This window comes from Colias philodice, chromosome 23, assembly GCF_061535455.1.
Source record: "Colias philodice isolate Cphi_HAF_F1 chromosome 23, ilColPhil1 Martin Lab GWU primary, whole genome shotgun sequence".
NCBI classification, from domain to species: Eukaryota; Metazoa; Arthropoda; class Insecta; order Lepidoptera; family Pieridae; genus Colias; species Colias philodice.
Genome location: NC_143108.1, coordinates 2,346,349 through 2,361,847, shown reverse-complemented (window position 1 = coordinate 2,361,847; position 15,499 = coordinate 2,346,349). Strand labels below are relative to the sequence as shown.

Here is a 15,499-nt window from a genome sequence, read left to right as displayed (position 1 = left end):
TAGTATGACGCATTGCTGTAGGTACTATTTACATGGTTTTTTTGAATAACATTGAGGTAAAATCTTCTCTCTCTTAAGATAAACTTAACAGAGAGAAGATTTTACCTCAATCAAAACCCTAACAACTTATCAAGCCCTCATTAGTAACAACTTTAAATTATTTTAAATTGTCGATAAACATATTACATATTTCAAAGTTTTAACAAAAAATTACTAGGTTTATATTAATTGATTAATTGGACTACAGTACTAGTTGTAGACTATAGTAGTAGTGTAGCGATAAATTGTCCCATGTCCCCTAGTGGGGTAAGGGGCAGATGCATTATGCAATACCTATGCATACAACTGTTTCACTGATCGATTTCTTTAGGGACAAGTAGGTGATAAGCCTTCTGTTTCCTGCTAGGCCAAGACATTTTATTGCCTTCGTCTCGACCGGGAATCAAACCCTCAAGAGTCAAGACCCCTCGGTAGGTACTACGCTCACGCGTCAACCACTGTAAATGCAAGGTGGCGGACAAAATATATATGTAGCGATTTAACTGTAGCGTGTATTTAATTCATATTTTTTTTAGTAACAGAAGATTTAAAATATCGTACCATAGTAGCCAATTTCAGTTTTGTAGCAAAAATCATAGCACGAATATAATATACAACATTTTACAAGCCAAAGTAAGGTTGAAATCTGTCCGTTTAACGAGGGCCATAATCGAGTCTCAACAAGTCGGTTACATACAAACTTACAAACATAAATACAAACTTAACTACAAATATATTCTACACTCGTTTATATGGAGCAGAATCGGTAACTAGGTGTTGAAACAATTTTAACTTAACAACAATTTTTTAACAATAAAAGAAACATTTTGCTTGAGTGACATAAGGCTCTATTTGTTTGTATCAATGAATTGTTATGTTAAATTAGCTTAAAAATACATATTATGTAGTTAGTCCTCATATATTTCAAGACATAGGTACGATCTTCTAATAATTCAAATATGTTACACGTAAATTGCATACAATTTTTAACACGTCTGTTCCAAATGCAAGTTCTGTTGTTTTTTAACCAACTTCAAAAAAAGGAGGAGGTTATCATTCGGCTGGTATGTTTTTTTTATGTATGTAGGTACACCGATTACTCCGAGGTTTCTGAACTGATTTACGTGATTCTTCTTTTGTTTGATGCGGAATGGTGTCGAATTGTTCCCATAAAAAATTTTTGTCTGATCTCGTACCTAGACTTTATTGAAATGTAGCAAGTAACTTTGATTCACTTCCCGGTTACCGATTGAGCTGAAATTTTGTATAGGTACGTAGGTACATTAATTTGAAAGCGATGAAACATTATCATTTATACATAGAGCTGATTTGATGATGAAATCGGAAGGTGGCTATAGGAACTCAGTAATATAATATTGTCTCAACTTTATCGAGTTTGGGCTCGTTTGATTCGTGTTGAAAAATACACAAAAAAGTATTAAATAAAAATAACTACGTTAAAAACAACCGACTTCAAAAACGGAAAAGTAAAAAATAAAAAAGATTATACTTTTCCGTTTTTGTAGTCGTTTATTTATATTTAAGTTTTCGGCCAAAACATCATTCAAGTTGCATAATAGCGATATGGTTCGCGATTTGGTTAATACATCACAAATTGCGTTTAAAAAACCTTAAAATTCACTTAACAAATAAAGAATTAACTTACAATGCTAATTATAATCTTGCTCTAATCCAGAGGCGTTTCCAGAATCCGCAACCGTCTGTGAAATCTATGCTCATTTGTTATTTTTTTTTTATTAATTAGCGTCCATATTCAAACTCCTATATAATTTTTTTTCACATATTTCTTAAAACACGCTAATAATGTGCTAGTGTGCTATATATACGTGTGTGTGCTGTACGTATATAAACATAACGTTCAACATAATTAGTTAGTTTCGTGATAGACCGCGCGGTTAAATTATCTATAGTTAAATAATAATATTAATCTTAGTTAGATTAATATTGTCAATTACAGACATAAAATGGAGGACTTTAAACCTTTCGAAGGACATAAACCAGAAGACCTCGAGAGAAAGAATAAAGAAGATTTTTACGATAGTCTATTACCAAAAGAATCTGAGTTTTGGGCGCCGATTCGAAGATGGGAGAAAAGAATGGGGTATCTCACACCGATTATCTGGTTAAATGTAGTATCAATATTCACACTACATGCTGTATTGATCGCATTTGTATATTACTTCTTCGCTAATGGGAATCGCATAAAGTTACAGACATGGCTGATTGGTGAGTACCTTTGCTTAATTAAGCCATTTCATTAGAAAATTTGTTTTATTTTCTATCAAAATTTGTAATGTTTACAGACAAAATATAATTTGAGATTTTTAGTTTTGCCGTGATAGTTTATTGCAAAATTTAATAAACAAACTGTTATTTTATATGTTCTCTATGGCTCTTTTTTTCATGGGTATTCTATCATTTGTTTCATGGGTAAATTTTAAAGTACCTAGCCGCTCTAAGAAAACTTTAAATTGATAACATTATTATTATTTATTTAAGTTGTATCTATTCGTAATAAATATTAAATTTTTAATATCATTCTCTAAAATTTCTGCGCAATTTAAATCTAATATTCACTTGCATTTAAATTACTTGTGTATCGTGTGAATAACAATACAATGAATTTACATTTAAACTAGTGACATATTTGTAATACTGCGACGTTTTTCGGGGTCCGTAGCAAGAACCGTAGCAAGTGCTACGAAGCGTAGCCTGCGAAATGCCTGTGTATAACATTTATATATATTATTATATTATATTATATAAGGTGCACTGGGGTAATTTTGAAATACGGGGTTAGATACAATAATGTGAGATTAATACGTAACTGGTTATTGATTAAACAAATATTATTATCAATCTTGTATACTTTCAGACACTACCTTACATTACTTAAAATAAAACGATGTTTTAAAGTGGTATTTACAATTTTTCTATACTACACCATCCGAATTTCTCCAAATTGACTATAAGTACCCAAATATTTTACCATAATAAATCTAGATAAAGTACTTAACTACAATAATACACAATCCAAACTCATAAAATATATTTGTTATTTCATTATAGTCATAACGTACCTATAAGGTTTTAGGTTATTTATAATTATAATTATTTAAAAAATATGAAAAATTTATCTAATAATTTCTGTCGCTTATACCGCTTGTAGCAACAGAAATAAATATTTAAGGGGACAACAAAATCGAATCGATAACCTTCTTTTTCTCAATATTAATAAAAGCAACAAGTAGACGCTTGAAATATTCACAGAATCCTAAGTATTCTTGTTCACAAAAGAAAAGAATAATTTAATGAGAGTAATCGAGTATATTTTAATATTATGAAACGTGATATGTATTATACAAATTTTTGCTTGCGATAATAGCGACTTATAGATATTTCTAATGAGGGTAAATATATTTTTAATTTGATATAATTTATTTTTAATCCATACTAATATTATAAAGCTGAAGAGTTTGTTTGTTTGAACGCGTTAATCTCACACAATGTTGTCTAATGTAGATTTCAATAAAGACTACTAAACACACCAATAAAAGACACCAATAAAAACACAAAAACAATCTAATAATTGTTTCATTGTTCATGGATCACTTAAATACCTAATAGCATTTATTACTCACATGTCAAACTATTTATGTTGAGGTCAAAGCCATTTAACTTTAAAATCAAATTATAACGTATGCAGTAATTAAAATACATAAGAAGAAATTCTCGTAAAGTTTAGGTACGTAATATTATGTTAATAAATGAAACGTTTCCGGGACAAAGGAGGCTCTTTTTCTTACCTTTGCTTACCTCTTACCGTGGTTGTCTGGAAGAGATCACTACTGAGTGATAAGGCCGCCAAATAAGTTGTACTTTGTGTTTTTCTATATTTAACTCTAACGTTTCCTGTCCGTACAACTTTATTGAAGTGTTAAATAAATAAATAATAAGAGGTAAAAGAAAAGTTAATACGGTCAATAGAAACATAACTCTACTGAAGAAGCATCTTCACACATATAGTAGAGATTAAAAGCTAGGTAACAAAAGGCCTTGTAGAAAATATTTAATGTGCAACTTTCCTGAAAACTTTGTTTTAATATTGACGCTACGCTAAGCTCTTAGCGAAAACATTTCAAAATGCGTTATCAACGAGGGCGCATTAGGCCCTCTTCATAATGGGCAGCGTTGGCCCAACAAATTATCGTCGATGTTTGTCACCAATACGGCGACTATGAATAAAAATCTACGCAAACATAAACATTTAGGACCTAGAGAGCCTAAATTTCTATGATCGGCCGTCGTGATTATAATCACTATCGTGATTGCCTACTCGCCCAACGCTGTTCATTGTGTAGATGGTCCATATTATCACGCAATGCTGTCAACATGTTGACAACAAGTCTTCAACATGTGGACTAGGTAAATATTTGGCATGAAGGGGCTTGAAGATGACGCTCGATGTCATAGGTCGGTTATTAGTTACGTATAACCGCGTAGTGACCACGTACCTATAACTCAATTATGATGTGGCCTTGTGTAATGACGATCACAAATCAGTCACACAACAGCGATCACGTTTTTCTCAAGAACAAACAGGGGAAACGTGATGACAGATTACAATGCGTACCTTTTTCTTGTTTAATAAACACGTAGGTAAATCGATTTAAAATATTCCAGTTTGGAACAATAATATTATGTGTATTACCTGTCGCTAAGTTATTTTTTAATAATTGTATTTACAATTTAGATAGGTGGGTAGTTTCAGTGTCTGTGTGTTATTTCTTTTTGTTATCACGGGTGGCCAACTACCCGTAGTAGGTACAGTAAAAGTCGCGGGTTCGAATCCCGCATTGTGATCGATTTTATATGTTGATTAAGTATAGAAATTATTTACAATAATTCTGTGTTTTAAGGTACGCATATAAGATTACCCTTCAGAACTATTTTAATAATTTTAAATATTTGAATATACGACCGCAATATAGATAATCTTTGAGAGTCTATCGAAAAATATATAATAAAGAATGCAAATAATCTCGAGGATAATCATCTTCTCTTCTTCATCTCTCGTAGCTATAATCATCAAGCTTAAACAATAAAGTATGAATGATGCATGCTTGCCATGCAAAAAACAATCAAAATAAGTACCTACTACACAAAGTTTTTTCTTCCGAAAGTTGAATTATGCAAAGACAACTTGTACTTACATCTTTTATCACCTAAAAAGAATATTCATGAAGTAAATGTAAATCTGAAAAAAAATGTCATAGCCGTGGCTGAATAAAAAAAAATGTACTTAAATCAAATTAACATTGGGTCAAATATTTAATTCATTTATATTTATTTATGTAAACAAATGCATAGAACCATTTGACGTCTATGTAATTTAAATAAGTAGATTTTTTTTACAATAATCTAAATAATACTAAAGTAGTCACATGTGAGATGCGTTACGTGCGTTGTGTCATGAATGAATATAGTGTAGATCCATTGATAATATGCTAACTACGTTTTAACATACCTACCTAACTAAAAAGTTAATATAATTAAGTGGATATAAATAAAAATTTATATCCTCTCTAAATCTATCTAATATATTTATTTATATATGTTTTAAATAATTATTGCAATATATTTTATAAAATAAGTGTTGCATTAGCATATTTTCTACTATTATTTATACAAATGAAATAAAATCGTTTATGTTTGTGCAGGTTTTGCATACTACATATTATCAGGGTTTGGCCTGACTGCGGGGATACATCGGTATTGGTCTCATCGGGCTTTCAAAGCGAAACTGCCTGTGAAGATTCTTATGTTAATAGGATATGCTGCTTGCGGTCAGGTAATATAATTTCAATATCTACCATTTTTGAAGTAATTAAGTACCTACATATTAAAATACTTACAAATTGCCCACAAATAAGACTTAATATTTATGGTAGTTAGAGATACCTATAAAAAAACTTGACTGAAAAAATGTAGAGAAGTTATACTTACCTATTCAATTTTTGGTACGACCCTCATATTAATAATCTGCCTAGGGCAGAGCAAGTCAGGCCTCTTCCTAAATGTTCCAAATAAAGGTGTTAAGAAGTAATAATAAATTTGACCACTGTCAGAAAAATTTGATTTAATTAGTCATTGTAACCTAAAAATCTCAGTACACATTATATTCCATAGGTCCCAATTTACGATTGGGTCCGGGACCACAGAGTTCATCACAAGAAGACAGAAACCTCGTCTGACCCTCACGACGCCACCCGTGGGTTCTTCTTCACCCACGTGGGCTGGCTGATGATGAAGAAACATCCCGATGTCTTAGCGGAGGGCGCGAAACTCGACATGAGCGATATCACGGGCGACCCCTGGCTGGTGTACTTTGACAAGTAAGCTAGTTTATTGTTGTTTGTTATTCTTTTGTTTAGATGTGAAAAATCTTGCTACAAATTATGCAAATTGGTAATAGGTAGGTACTCGTATGACCAATTCATAACCAAGTCATATATATTTATATTTACTAACGAAGGATTCGCAAATAACTTTACATCTCAAAATTCCTTCTTGATTTGACTAAAAAGGGCCACTCAATTTCTCTGTATCTAGGTATATTTATCGTTTCATTGTAAAATGTTATAGATGGATGTTTGTTACTCTTTCACGCAAATACTACTCAACCGACTACAGTGAGACCTGCCCCCCTAGTCAAGTGGCTTTCTGTTAGCGTAGCGTTCAATAGAATAGACTACGAATGTATGAGATTGACGTAGGCTGTAGATAAACGTATCTACAGGTTACGTCAATCTCATACATTCGTAGTCTATTCTATTGAACGCTACGCTAACAGAAAGCCACTTGACTAGGGGGGCTGGTATGTTGCTAGAAGACACAGAATAAGACATAGGGTACTTTTTATCCCGGAAATCTCACAGGAACGGGACTATGCGGTATTTTCATTGAAAGCGCGGGCGAAGCTGCGAGCGAAAATCTAGTACCTAAATTAATAAAACTATGTATGTTCCAGGCATTTCACGATAATGAAAACACTATGGTGTTTTGTAGTACCGACACTTCTACCAATGTGGCTGGCCGGAGAAACTTTATCTGCCGCGTTCATTGTAACAATGTTCCGTTTTATGTTGATTCTACACGGAACATGGTCTGTGAATAGCTTTGCCCATTTCTTCGGTGATCGACCATACAACAAGTAAGTGACATATCACACTAGCGGATTGCGAGCGGTTTCAAAGCGGAGCGGGTGCGCAACGAATACGTTGCGGTTGCGCAGCGAATTCGTTGCGGACGCGTGGCAGATGCGCAACGTTTACGTCGCAGTCATGTACACTCATTAACAAAATGGAATCCGTGCTGGTTGTTACTTATAACTTGTGATAGTATAATAATTATGAGATCATTATTTTTTACGAGTTTCATAACATGTTAATGTTTAGGGTATTGTTTTATCTATTAAATCTTGGTCGAAATGCAATCAGATAACTTAATTGCTCATTAAGAAAGTTCATTAGTGAAATAAATGTTAAAGCTCCTTAACTAAAACAGGGCTATCTTATTATTAGATAAATAGCAGTGAATAGAAAATTTTATCAAGCAACCAGCAACTCACTATCACTTTGCTCATAATTAGGTTCACAAAATCTCTTTATAACATACGTTGCTATGGGAGAGATTATACTGGTCAGTCGTTACATACTTTTGGAATGTATGGTACATTCTAAAAGTCCTAGTAATTCAATTTTATAGCACCTTTTTTTAACAACTCCAGTTGTTATTACATCTTTAGTTAACTGTTAAGTAAGTGCATTTCCACAGTACGGTTAAAAAATTGAGTGCTACAGAAACGATGGAAATATTGAATGGAAGTTAGGCAAGGCGGAAGGGCTGGCTTTTGTGCGAGAGTATACAAAATGACGCGTCCGCAACGAATTCGCTGCGCAACCGCGGCGTGTTCGTTGCGCGCCCGCAACGTATTCGTTGCGCACCCGCTCCGCTTTGAAACCGCTCGCAATCCGCTAGTGTGATATGGCACTAAGTTTACTTAGGTTTTAGAATAATGTTTTGTGACATTAAAAATAGTAGTTATTTGTATTATGTATTGTGTCATAAGAAATAATTTATGTTCAATACTTTTTACTTATTTATTAACTAATAAGTAATAGTCATGAACGTTTATATACAAATACAATAATTTTTATTTGATGAAATTTTAATCTCATAAGCAGATACTTGCTGTTTTAGGAATTTTGGTATTTATATAGGTTCGAATCCCGCCTCGTGATTTTTTCTATTCTTTTTAATTTCATTTAAATAGAGCATTAGAATGCTATAAAAAGGTTGCCTAAAATTTTTATTTTGTACCTACTTCAAATAAGCATGCTTTGAAAAATAAAACTGTAAAAATAACCAATTTTTATAAATAACCGTTTATTTTCAGACACATCAAAGCAACGAACAACCACGGCGTCTCAATGATAACCTTGGGCGAAGGGTCACATAACTTTCACCACACTTTCCCCTGGGACTATAAGTCCACTGAAAATGCTCTATTTAGCTTAACCACATTGCTATTGGATTTATTCGTGTGGTTAGGACTAGTGTATGATACTAAGGAGGCATCTGCCACTCTCATTAAGAACACGTGTGATAGACTCGGCGAAAGATCGAGTCGAAAACTGCTCACGTCTTAGTTATTATTTATTGTTCAAGTAACTATACCTAATTATTTATATATTTTGAAAGTACAAATATCGCACTATCACATAGAACTCGGTGGAAACGTAGCATATATATTTTGGGGATTTTTGCTGCTGCGCTTTATATTTTCATTTGAGATTATTTTAGAAGTAATCATAGAAAAAGAGCAATAATTTAAACTTTTTTTATGTTTCATTTATTAGCTAATAGAATATTGAGCTTAGATATATCTTTGTAAATGACTGCTTAGTTTTTGTAGATAATTTATCATTTTTATAGGTCTGTAGATGAAATCATTCGAATGTGTAAAATGGTTTTGATAAGGTTTTATTTATATTGTTTGCATTAAACGTTATTTCTACTATATTTAGTTTAATTTATTACTTTGTAACCTTATAATGGAAAATGTGGATATGGATATAATATAACCATATCCAAAGCTAAAGTAAGTAATTGATGAATGTTATAACTAGTGTTATTTCAACATTTACTATTTTGTAATATTATACATTTAGATATATATTTTAGCTTCATTTGAGTTTAGAAATAAGATAGTAAACGGTTAAAGTATTCATGTTTTTATTTTGTGAAGGAAAAGAGAGAAGATAAATTGACAATATAAATACTATTTCTAGATTAGAAGAAAGAGAGATTAATTAAAGGTTTTTGTATCCTATCAGAGGAAAACAAATAAAACAACAAAAGCTTGGAAATGCAATTTAATTACTTTAAAAGCATAGTCTTTACATCAAAGTCACTGATATTATTCATCTACACAGAATAGCAGACACCGATGCGTTCATTTTACAATTTCTTCTTATAGTCTCATTTTATGTTTTGTCTCCTTCACTCTCAAACTATTGGTCAAAAGGCAGAAAGAGACAGAACACATTACATTTAATCATATAATTTCACGGAAAGCTCGCTATTCATACAAACTAGACAAGCCGTAATTAATTTAGAAAAAGTTATACAATATTAACGATAAAAAGTTATACAATCTCTAAGCTCTAAAATTTAAATTTAAATTGGATTCCATTGAGATTGTCTATTGAAACTATTAAAAATTTTTAGAAAGGATTTTCCAATCGAAAAGAAATTTCTAGAACTTTTTCCTCGAACTGAAATTATTAATGCATGTTTTCGATTGGAAAATCATTTCCGATTTCACAGAACGCAAAACTCCCAGCAACGTGACGACGATGCAAGTCGGTTAAATGGTAACGAATTAGGCATTTCAAATTGTATGTAATCTATCTATACTTACACTATATCACTTAAACTATAGAATATAACGCACAAGCCGTATGAAAAAATACTAAAATTTCCCTTTACACACATATTATGTATATTGCAACCAAAATAATATCTGGCTATAATAAAATTAAAAACAACGACGTAATTACACGCACACACACATACACGCACGCACACACGCGCGATAGGAACGAGTACACATTGCCCTTAACGCACACATACGCAAATAAACACGCATATATTGAATTATATTAAAATAACTAATAAATACAAACAAATGACGTGGTTTATAAAGTTGTTGATATTCAAAATTATGCAAACGAGAGATTTTTTTACGTGATAATAACATTGACCTTGTTTTGTGGATAACATTTTTAAAGTGAAACTTTTATTACATCGTCTCAAACTTTTTGGTCTGTGTAGCGCATGTCGCGTGTATCGCGGCTGCCGAGTAGGTATACCTACTCGGCAGCCGACCGACACGCGACATGCGCTACACAAAGCAGTGTTCGGAACCGTTCGAACAGTTTCACTTTTACCGTGGTTTCATAAAACCACACAACATTTTTTTTAAATTAGGCTTACTATCGTTTAATCATTTTACATTCAACTTAACCCCTTATTAACAATGACAAGAATGAATAATTTATTATTGTGACATACACGTCGATTATTTCCTTAATTACTCACTTCATTTGTTTATTCAGTATATATTCTTAGTTCTTTATATCTAGCAAAATGTGAGCGTTAAGGGCCATCTCACACAACCCACAAATCGTTAGTAAAACGACGTTCAACTTAAACCTCAGCTGCCAGTTACATATATACACCCATACGCAATGTTCCCGCACCGCTACATAGCTACCTAACGCAAAAATATGATAATCTTACATATATATAATATAATATATTATCTATATATTTGGTTCTCACTACAGTAAACGCGTCGCTCGCACTGTATACTTTGCTATACATTCATACAAGGCATCGATGTATATTATATATTATTATGTTACTTCGTAACTAGAATCGACATCTCGGCTTGCCATTTGACTTTAGGCGGAAATAAATTAGGTATGCATCTTTAAAATCCCGTAAAATAAAATAAAATATATAAAAAAATGTTACTATTTAAAATTGTATAATAATTGTAATTCTGGAGTAAATAATGAAGAAAATATAAGTCTAAAATGAAAACAAACTCGGTAAAGACGTTTTATAATTGTCCCAAAAGATCATAAATTTAGGACACCGAGTTAAAACGTGGCAAGCCGATCCGTCGAGAATGTTCTATGAACCGTTACACCAAGTCAATCACACATCACGCGTTATTATGTGAAATTTATTATAATATCATCAATATATTACTATGATTAAAACTATTATAAATTAAATAGTACCACGCTACGTCTTAAAAGTCATAGGATAAAATTACGCGTAACAAATTGCCAACATAAAATAGTAAATTAAATAAAAATAAAATCATCACAACTTGTGTTTGTGACGGGAGACGTGAAGTAACAATTATAAAGAACTTTTTATATAAATCGCTATATATTTGTTTAATCCCGAGATGATTCGAGGGCAGTATTTGTAGATTGAACTTTGCCCCACTTAAACGCCAGTTATTTTGTTAAACTATTGCTTTTTCTCAAGAACAGTATAACTTAGATATCCATGTGACGTCATAATCCTACTTTCCGTAAGAAAAAGGAATAATTTCAATTTCTAGGGACTGGACATACATTTCTAACCACTCATATAATTGCACTATCGAAACGAGTATACTTACAAGTTTTTTTATTACATTTTTAATTTTAAAAACGTTACAAAACTCTCCAATTACTACAATGTAATTTTGAACACTCCACTTTAGAAAATTTATCTTTCGATATGCACCGAAAAGGACCGTCTTTATACAAAAAGTATTTTGTTCATTACAATATAATGCATCCGAAATTAAAAAGCAATAGACCTACTCTCTCTTTTCTTCTATTGCCAACGACAAATTATACAGATTATCTAATACTAAATCAAACTAAAATGCTGCCGGATCAAACTGTATTTTAAACTTATTATTCATTAAGTTGAAATTATATATAAGACTCTATCTTCGCATTATCTATTTCCAATTTCCCAAACACGAACCAATTTATTACTTGAAACGAAACTGCAATTACATTAGTGTCACATTTTACACGTACGTGTCACACGGAGCTACATATTATACATGTACGTGTCACACGAAGCTACATATTACACGTGTACGAACCCAATATTATACGAGAGTATGCCACGTATTATACGAGTACGTGACACAGAGCCACACGTCACGCGTGTACGTGCCACGTCACAAGTGTACGTGCCACATGTCACACGTGTACGTGCCACATGTCACACGTGTACGATCCACATGTATTAACATGTAATTAGAACAGTCTAGCGCGCCGCTTGAGCTCGTTGCGGCGCCACTGCGGCAGGCGGTAGAACTCCGCGCGGGAGAACTGAAGGATCGCTTCGAACTCCGCGTCCGATAGATGGCGCTGAAATTAAATGAATAATTTGTGAAAATATCGTTTAAAAGATGTGAAGAAGTGTTAATGTAAGAATTTATAGAGATAGAAAAATGTTTGTCATAAATTAGATAGATTTGGTCATTTGGAAAGTTAGTTTGGGATCAAATATGTTTTGTGTGAAGTGTAAATGTGAGAATTTAGATATGTATATGTAGATGTTAGTTTGCGATAATTATAATTTCGTATCTACATATATTTATGTGAATGTCTGTTAATCCGACTTGAATAATGCATGTGCGTAAATGTATTTAAGCGTTTGCATGTCTATGCGTGTGCAATGTACCGTGTACGTGTCTCTGTATTTATGTGCATGTATGTCTTTATACATGTATATGTATGTAAGTATTAATGTGTGTGCTTGTGTAGGTAAATACGTGCCTACGTGTGAACGTTAGTTTTTTTTGTATAAATGCGTGTGCGTGTGAACGTGTATTTGTGTGTTTGTCCACACTCACCTCCAGGTTAAGCCGGTCGACATCGGGCGGCAGGCGATAATTGGTGATGAGCAGCAAGTGGTACGGGTACAGTTTGGCTGGTTCGTGCACTAAATGTGAAGTGGCCATGTTGGGCAGAGAGCGACGGACCGCACCCGCACGGGACCCGGCCGTGCTACCGCCGGCTGCACCGCGTACTAACACGCCGCCTTCTGTTGTCTGTGGGCGAATTAATGACGCAATTGGTAATGGGTAATAGGTAATAGATAGACCGCCTCCTCGGTACAGTGGTTGACGCGTGAGCGTAACACCGAGGAGTCCTGAGTTCGATTCCCGGTGGAGATGAAAAAAAAAATGTCTCGGTCTGGTAGGACACAGCAGACTGATCACCTACTTGTCCCTAAAGAAAATCGATCAGTGAAACAGATGTATAATGCATCTGCCCCTTACCCCACTAGGAGACATGGGACTTCACTTAATAGATATTAAGACACCGTCGTCTGTCGTCTGTGTATTAGAGGGACATCGCCCTCCGGTGTCTGTAAGCGTAAGAGTGGCGTAATGTAACAGATATTAAAGCCATTTTCTCAAAATGACGGTGGGCATGGAAAAGATACGAGGTGGAAAAGTGAACTTTAAAAAAAGAGCGCATCGAAAGCTATCATTTTCAAAAACCCCTGAAATTTTTATTGGCGAAACTACAATGAGTACAATGAGTAGTTTAAAAAGAGTTCTATAACTTTTAGGGAGAACACGTTTAAAAAAAGTAAGGTGCACCGAAAACAAATACATTTATTCCTATAGTATAATAGATATAGACAAAAAAATAAATGTTATTTCAATAAAACAACTTACCACAGCACTCCTATCAACGTCTGTTATAGAGCCGGCAGATACTGAAAAAGGATGAAGTTTAAGTTATTCATAATATCAAAATTAGTTCATGTATCTACAATAAATTTCTATAAAGTTAAAAAAATACTATGTTAACCAAAGCAATTCAATCTTCACATCAATCATCAAGAGCAAGTAAAAACTATGTGTATATATAAACAGTAATTTACACAGAAAAGGCTGAAATATGTTTTTGTTAGGCGACTTTGTTTCGACTTCTTTAGGCGAGTTGAGAGAAAAATTTTCAAGGTCGCGTCCTGGCAATACCGTAACATCATAGAGGCGATGATTTTGCACCTTGCCATGAACACATGCTCTTTTTTATAATTTTAGACATATTGAATTGCCTTGATCAACACAGAAGAGATATCAAAAAACCTTAAAGCTAAGCATGATGTGAGTAAGCCTGCGCCGCACTTGTTTTTTTTAATCGAATGATGAAAATACAGGGAGGAGAGCGTGTAAAGCCTCAACTATTTAATGGAAGTACTATATTACGAATTTATAGATACTTTGGCATCTTGTCAGCAAAGTTTTATTTTAATGTAATAATTTTTAGGGTCCTTGATATTATAATGCTCTTCAGAAATGCTTTCTTTTTAGCTTATTAATCTTAATGCAATTAATTTTTATTAATAGCTCTTGACAGAAACTTCAAAAAATTGGTCGAGGTTGCTTTGTATTCTATCATCTAAATATTTATATAATTATAAATTGTATGATAAAATTGTTATAAATGATATACCATTAAGACATTATTATTTAAACAGTGTATCCAACATCTAGTTCTTAATTATTATTCTATTATTAAATCTCACCAACAAGACACCATTAAAATATCATCTGTCAGAATCAAAAAATTACAAAAATCGGTACAAAAGCATGATAATTGAGCTGAGGACTGAAGCCATGTATCATGTGCACGCTTGCAAATGAATGTATTCCTTATTTCGAGGGGGATAAGGTCCAAAATGTATTAAATACGAAAGCGAGGCGCACGCGTTACTTACTGCACAGATCCGTCCGCACTGCGCATGTAACACACGTAATTTATCATCAAAAACTATGTACAGTCAGCAAAATACTATGACTTATAAACGTCACCATAGATAATATACCTTTTATTAACTTCAGAGAATTAATTTTAACTGAACATAATATTTATTTATTTATCTAATATACATTCACATTTGACATATACCTATAGTTATTTATAATACCTACCAGATAGGAATAGTTATCCTATAGTATAAATTAGTCATGTCTATGACTTGGAATGATGTTGTCAATAACATCATAAAAAAAATTCGTTGCTCACCTTACACGATGATGAAACTATCTCTATATGTATTACAGACTATATTTTCAAATTTTTAAATCAATCTATCTTATCTAGAAGAATCAGCTTTTTATGTACAACATAACAAAAATATTTTTTCCTTTTAAATGAGTTTAACTGTTTTAAATGATAACTTACTGTCTGACTTGCCGCTACTGAAATCAGTGCTGTGTGTCTTGTCGCCTAGGCCACTGAAAGTGAAGTCACCCTGAAAATATAAA

At 32.9% G+C, this 15,499-nt stretch overlaps 2 protein-coding genes across 4 annotated transcripts in view; one reads left to right on the top strand and one right to left on the bottom strand.

The window, feature by feature from the left end:
* The first annotated feature begins 1,953 nt into the window (after nucleotides 1–1,953).
* On the top strand, nucleotides 1,954–8,879 carry LOC149477897 (delta(9)-fatty-acid desaturase fat-7-like). The gene is made up of 5 exons (XM_089709942.1): nucleotides 1,954–2,286; nucleotides 5,781–5,911; nucleotides 6,250–6,455; nucleotides 7,091–7,273; nucleotides 8,519–8,879. The coding sequence occupies exons 1-5, from the start codon at nucleotides 2,025–2,027 to the stop codon at nucleotides 8,769–8,771; spliced, it is 1,035 nt and encodes a 344-aa protein (XP_089566068.1). The 5' UTR covers nucleotides 1,954–2,024; the 3' UTR covers nucleotides 8,772–8,879.
* Nucleotides 8,880–11,249: 2,370 nt separating this feature from the next.
* The window catches only part of Unc-115a (actin binding LIM protein Uncoordinated 115a), a 121,029-nt gene continuing 116,779 nt past the window's right edge, over nucleotides 11,250–15,499 (bottom strand). For all 3 annotated transcript variants that reach the window (XM_089709763.1, XM_089709761.1, XM_089709762.1), the window contains exons 15-18: nucleotides 15,417–15,486; nucleotides 13,901–13,941; nucleotides 13,067–13,264; nucleotides 11,250–12,578 (exon numbers count right to left, since the gene is read on the bottom strand). In XM_089709763.1, coding sequence (XP_089565889.1) covers nucleotides 12,465–12,578; nucleotides 13,067–13,264; nucleotides 13,901–13,941; nucleotides 15,417–15,486 — 423 coding nt within the window. In that variant the 3' untranslated portion in view covers nucleotides 11,250–12,464. The remainder of the gene's footprint in view (nucleotides 12,579–13,066; nucleotides 13,265–13,900; nucleotides 13,942–15,416; nucleotides 15,487–15,499) is intronic.

Coding starts and splice junctions, on each gene's coding strand:
- LOC149477897 (XM_089709942.1), top strand. CDS start 2,025: ATGGAGGACTTTAAACCTTTCGAAGGACATAAACCAGAAGACCTCGAG. Junction 5,912..6,249: donor GATATGCTGCTTGCGGTCAG/GTAATATAATTT, acceptor TATATTCCATAG/GTCCCAATTTACGATTGGGT. Junction 6,456..7,090: donor TGGCTGGTGTACTTTGACAA/GTAAGCTAGTTT, acceptor TGTATGTTCCAG/GCATTTCACGATAATGAAAA.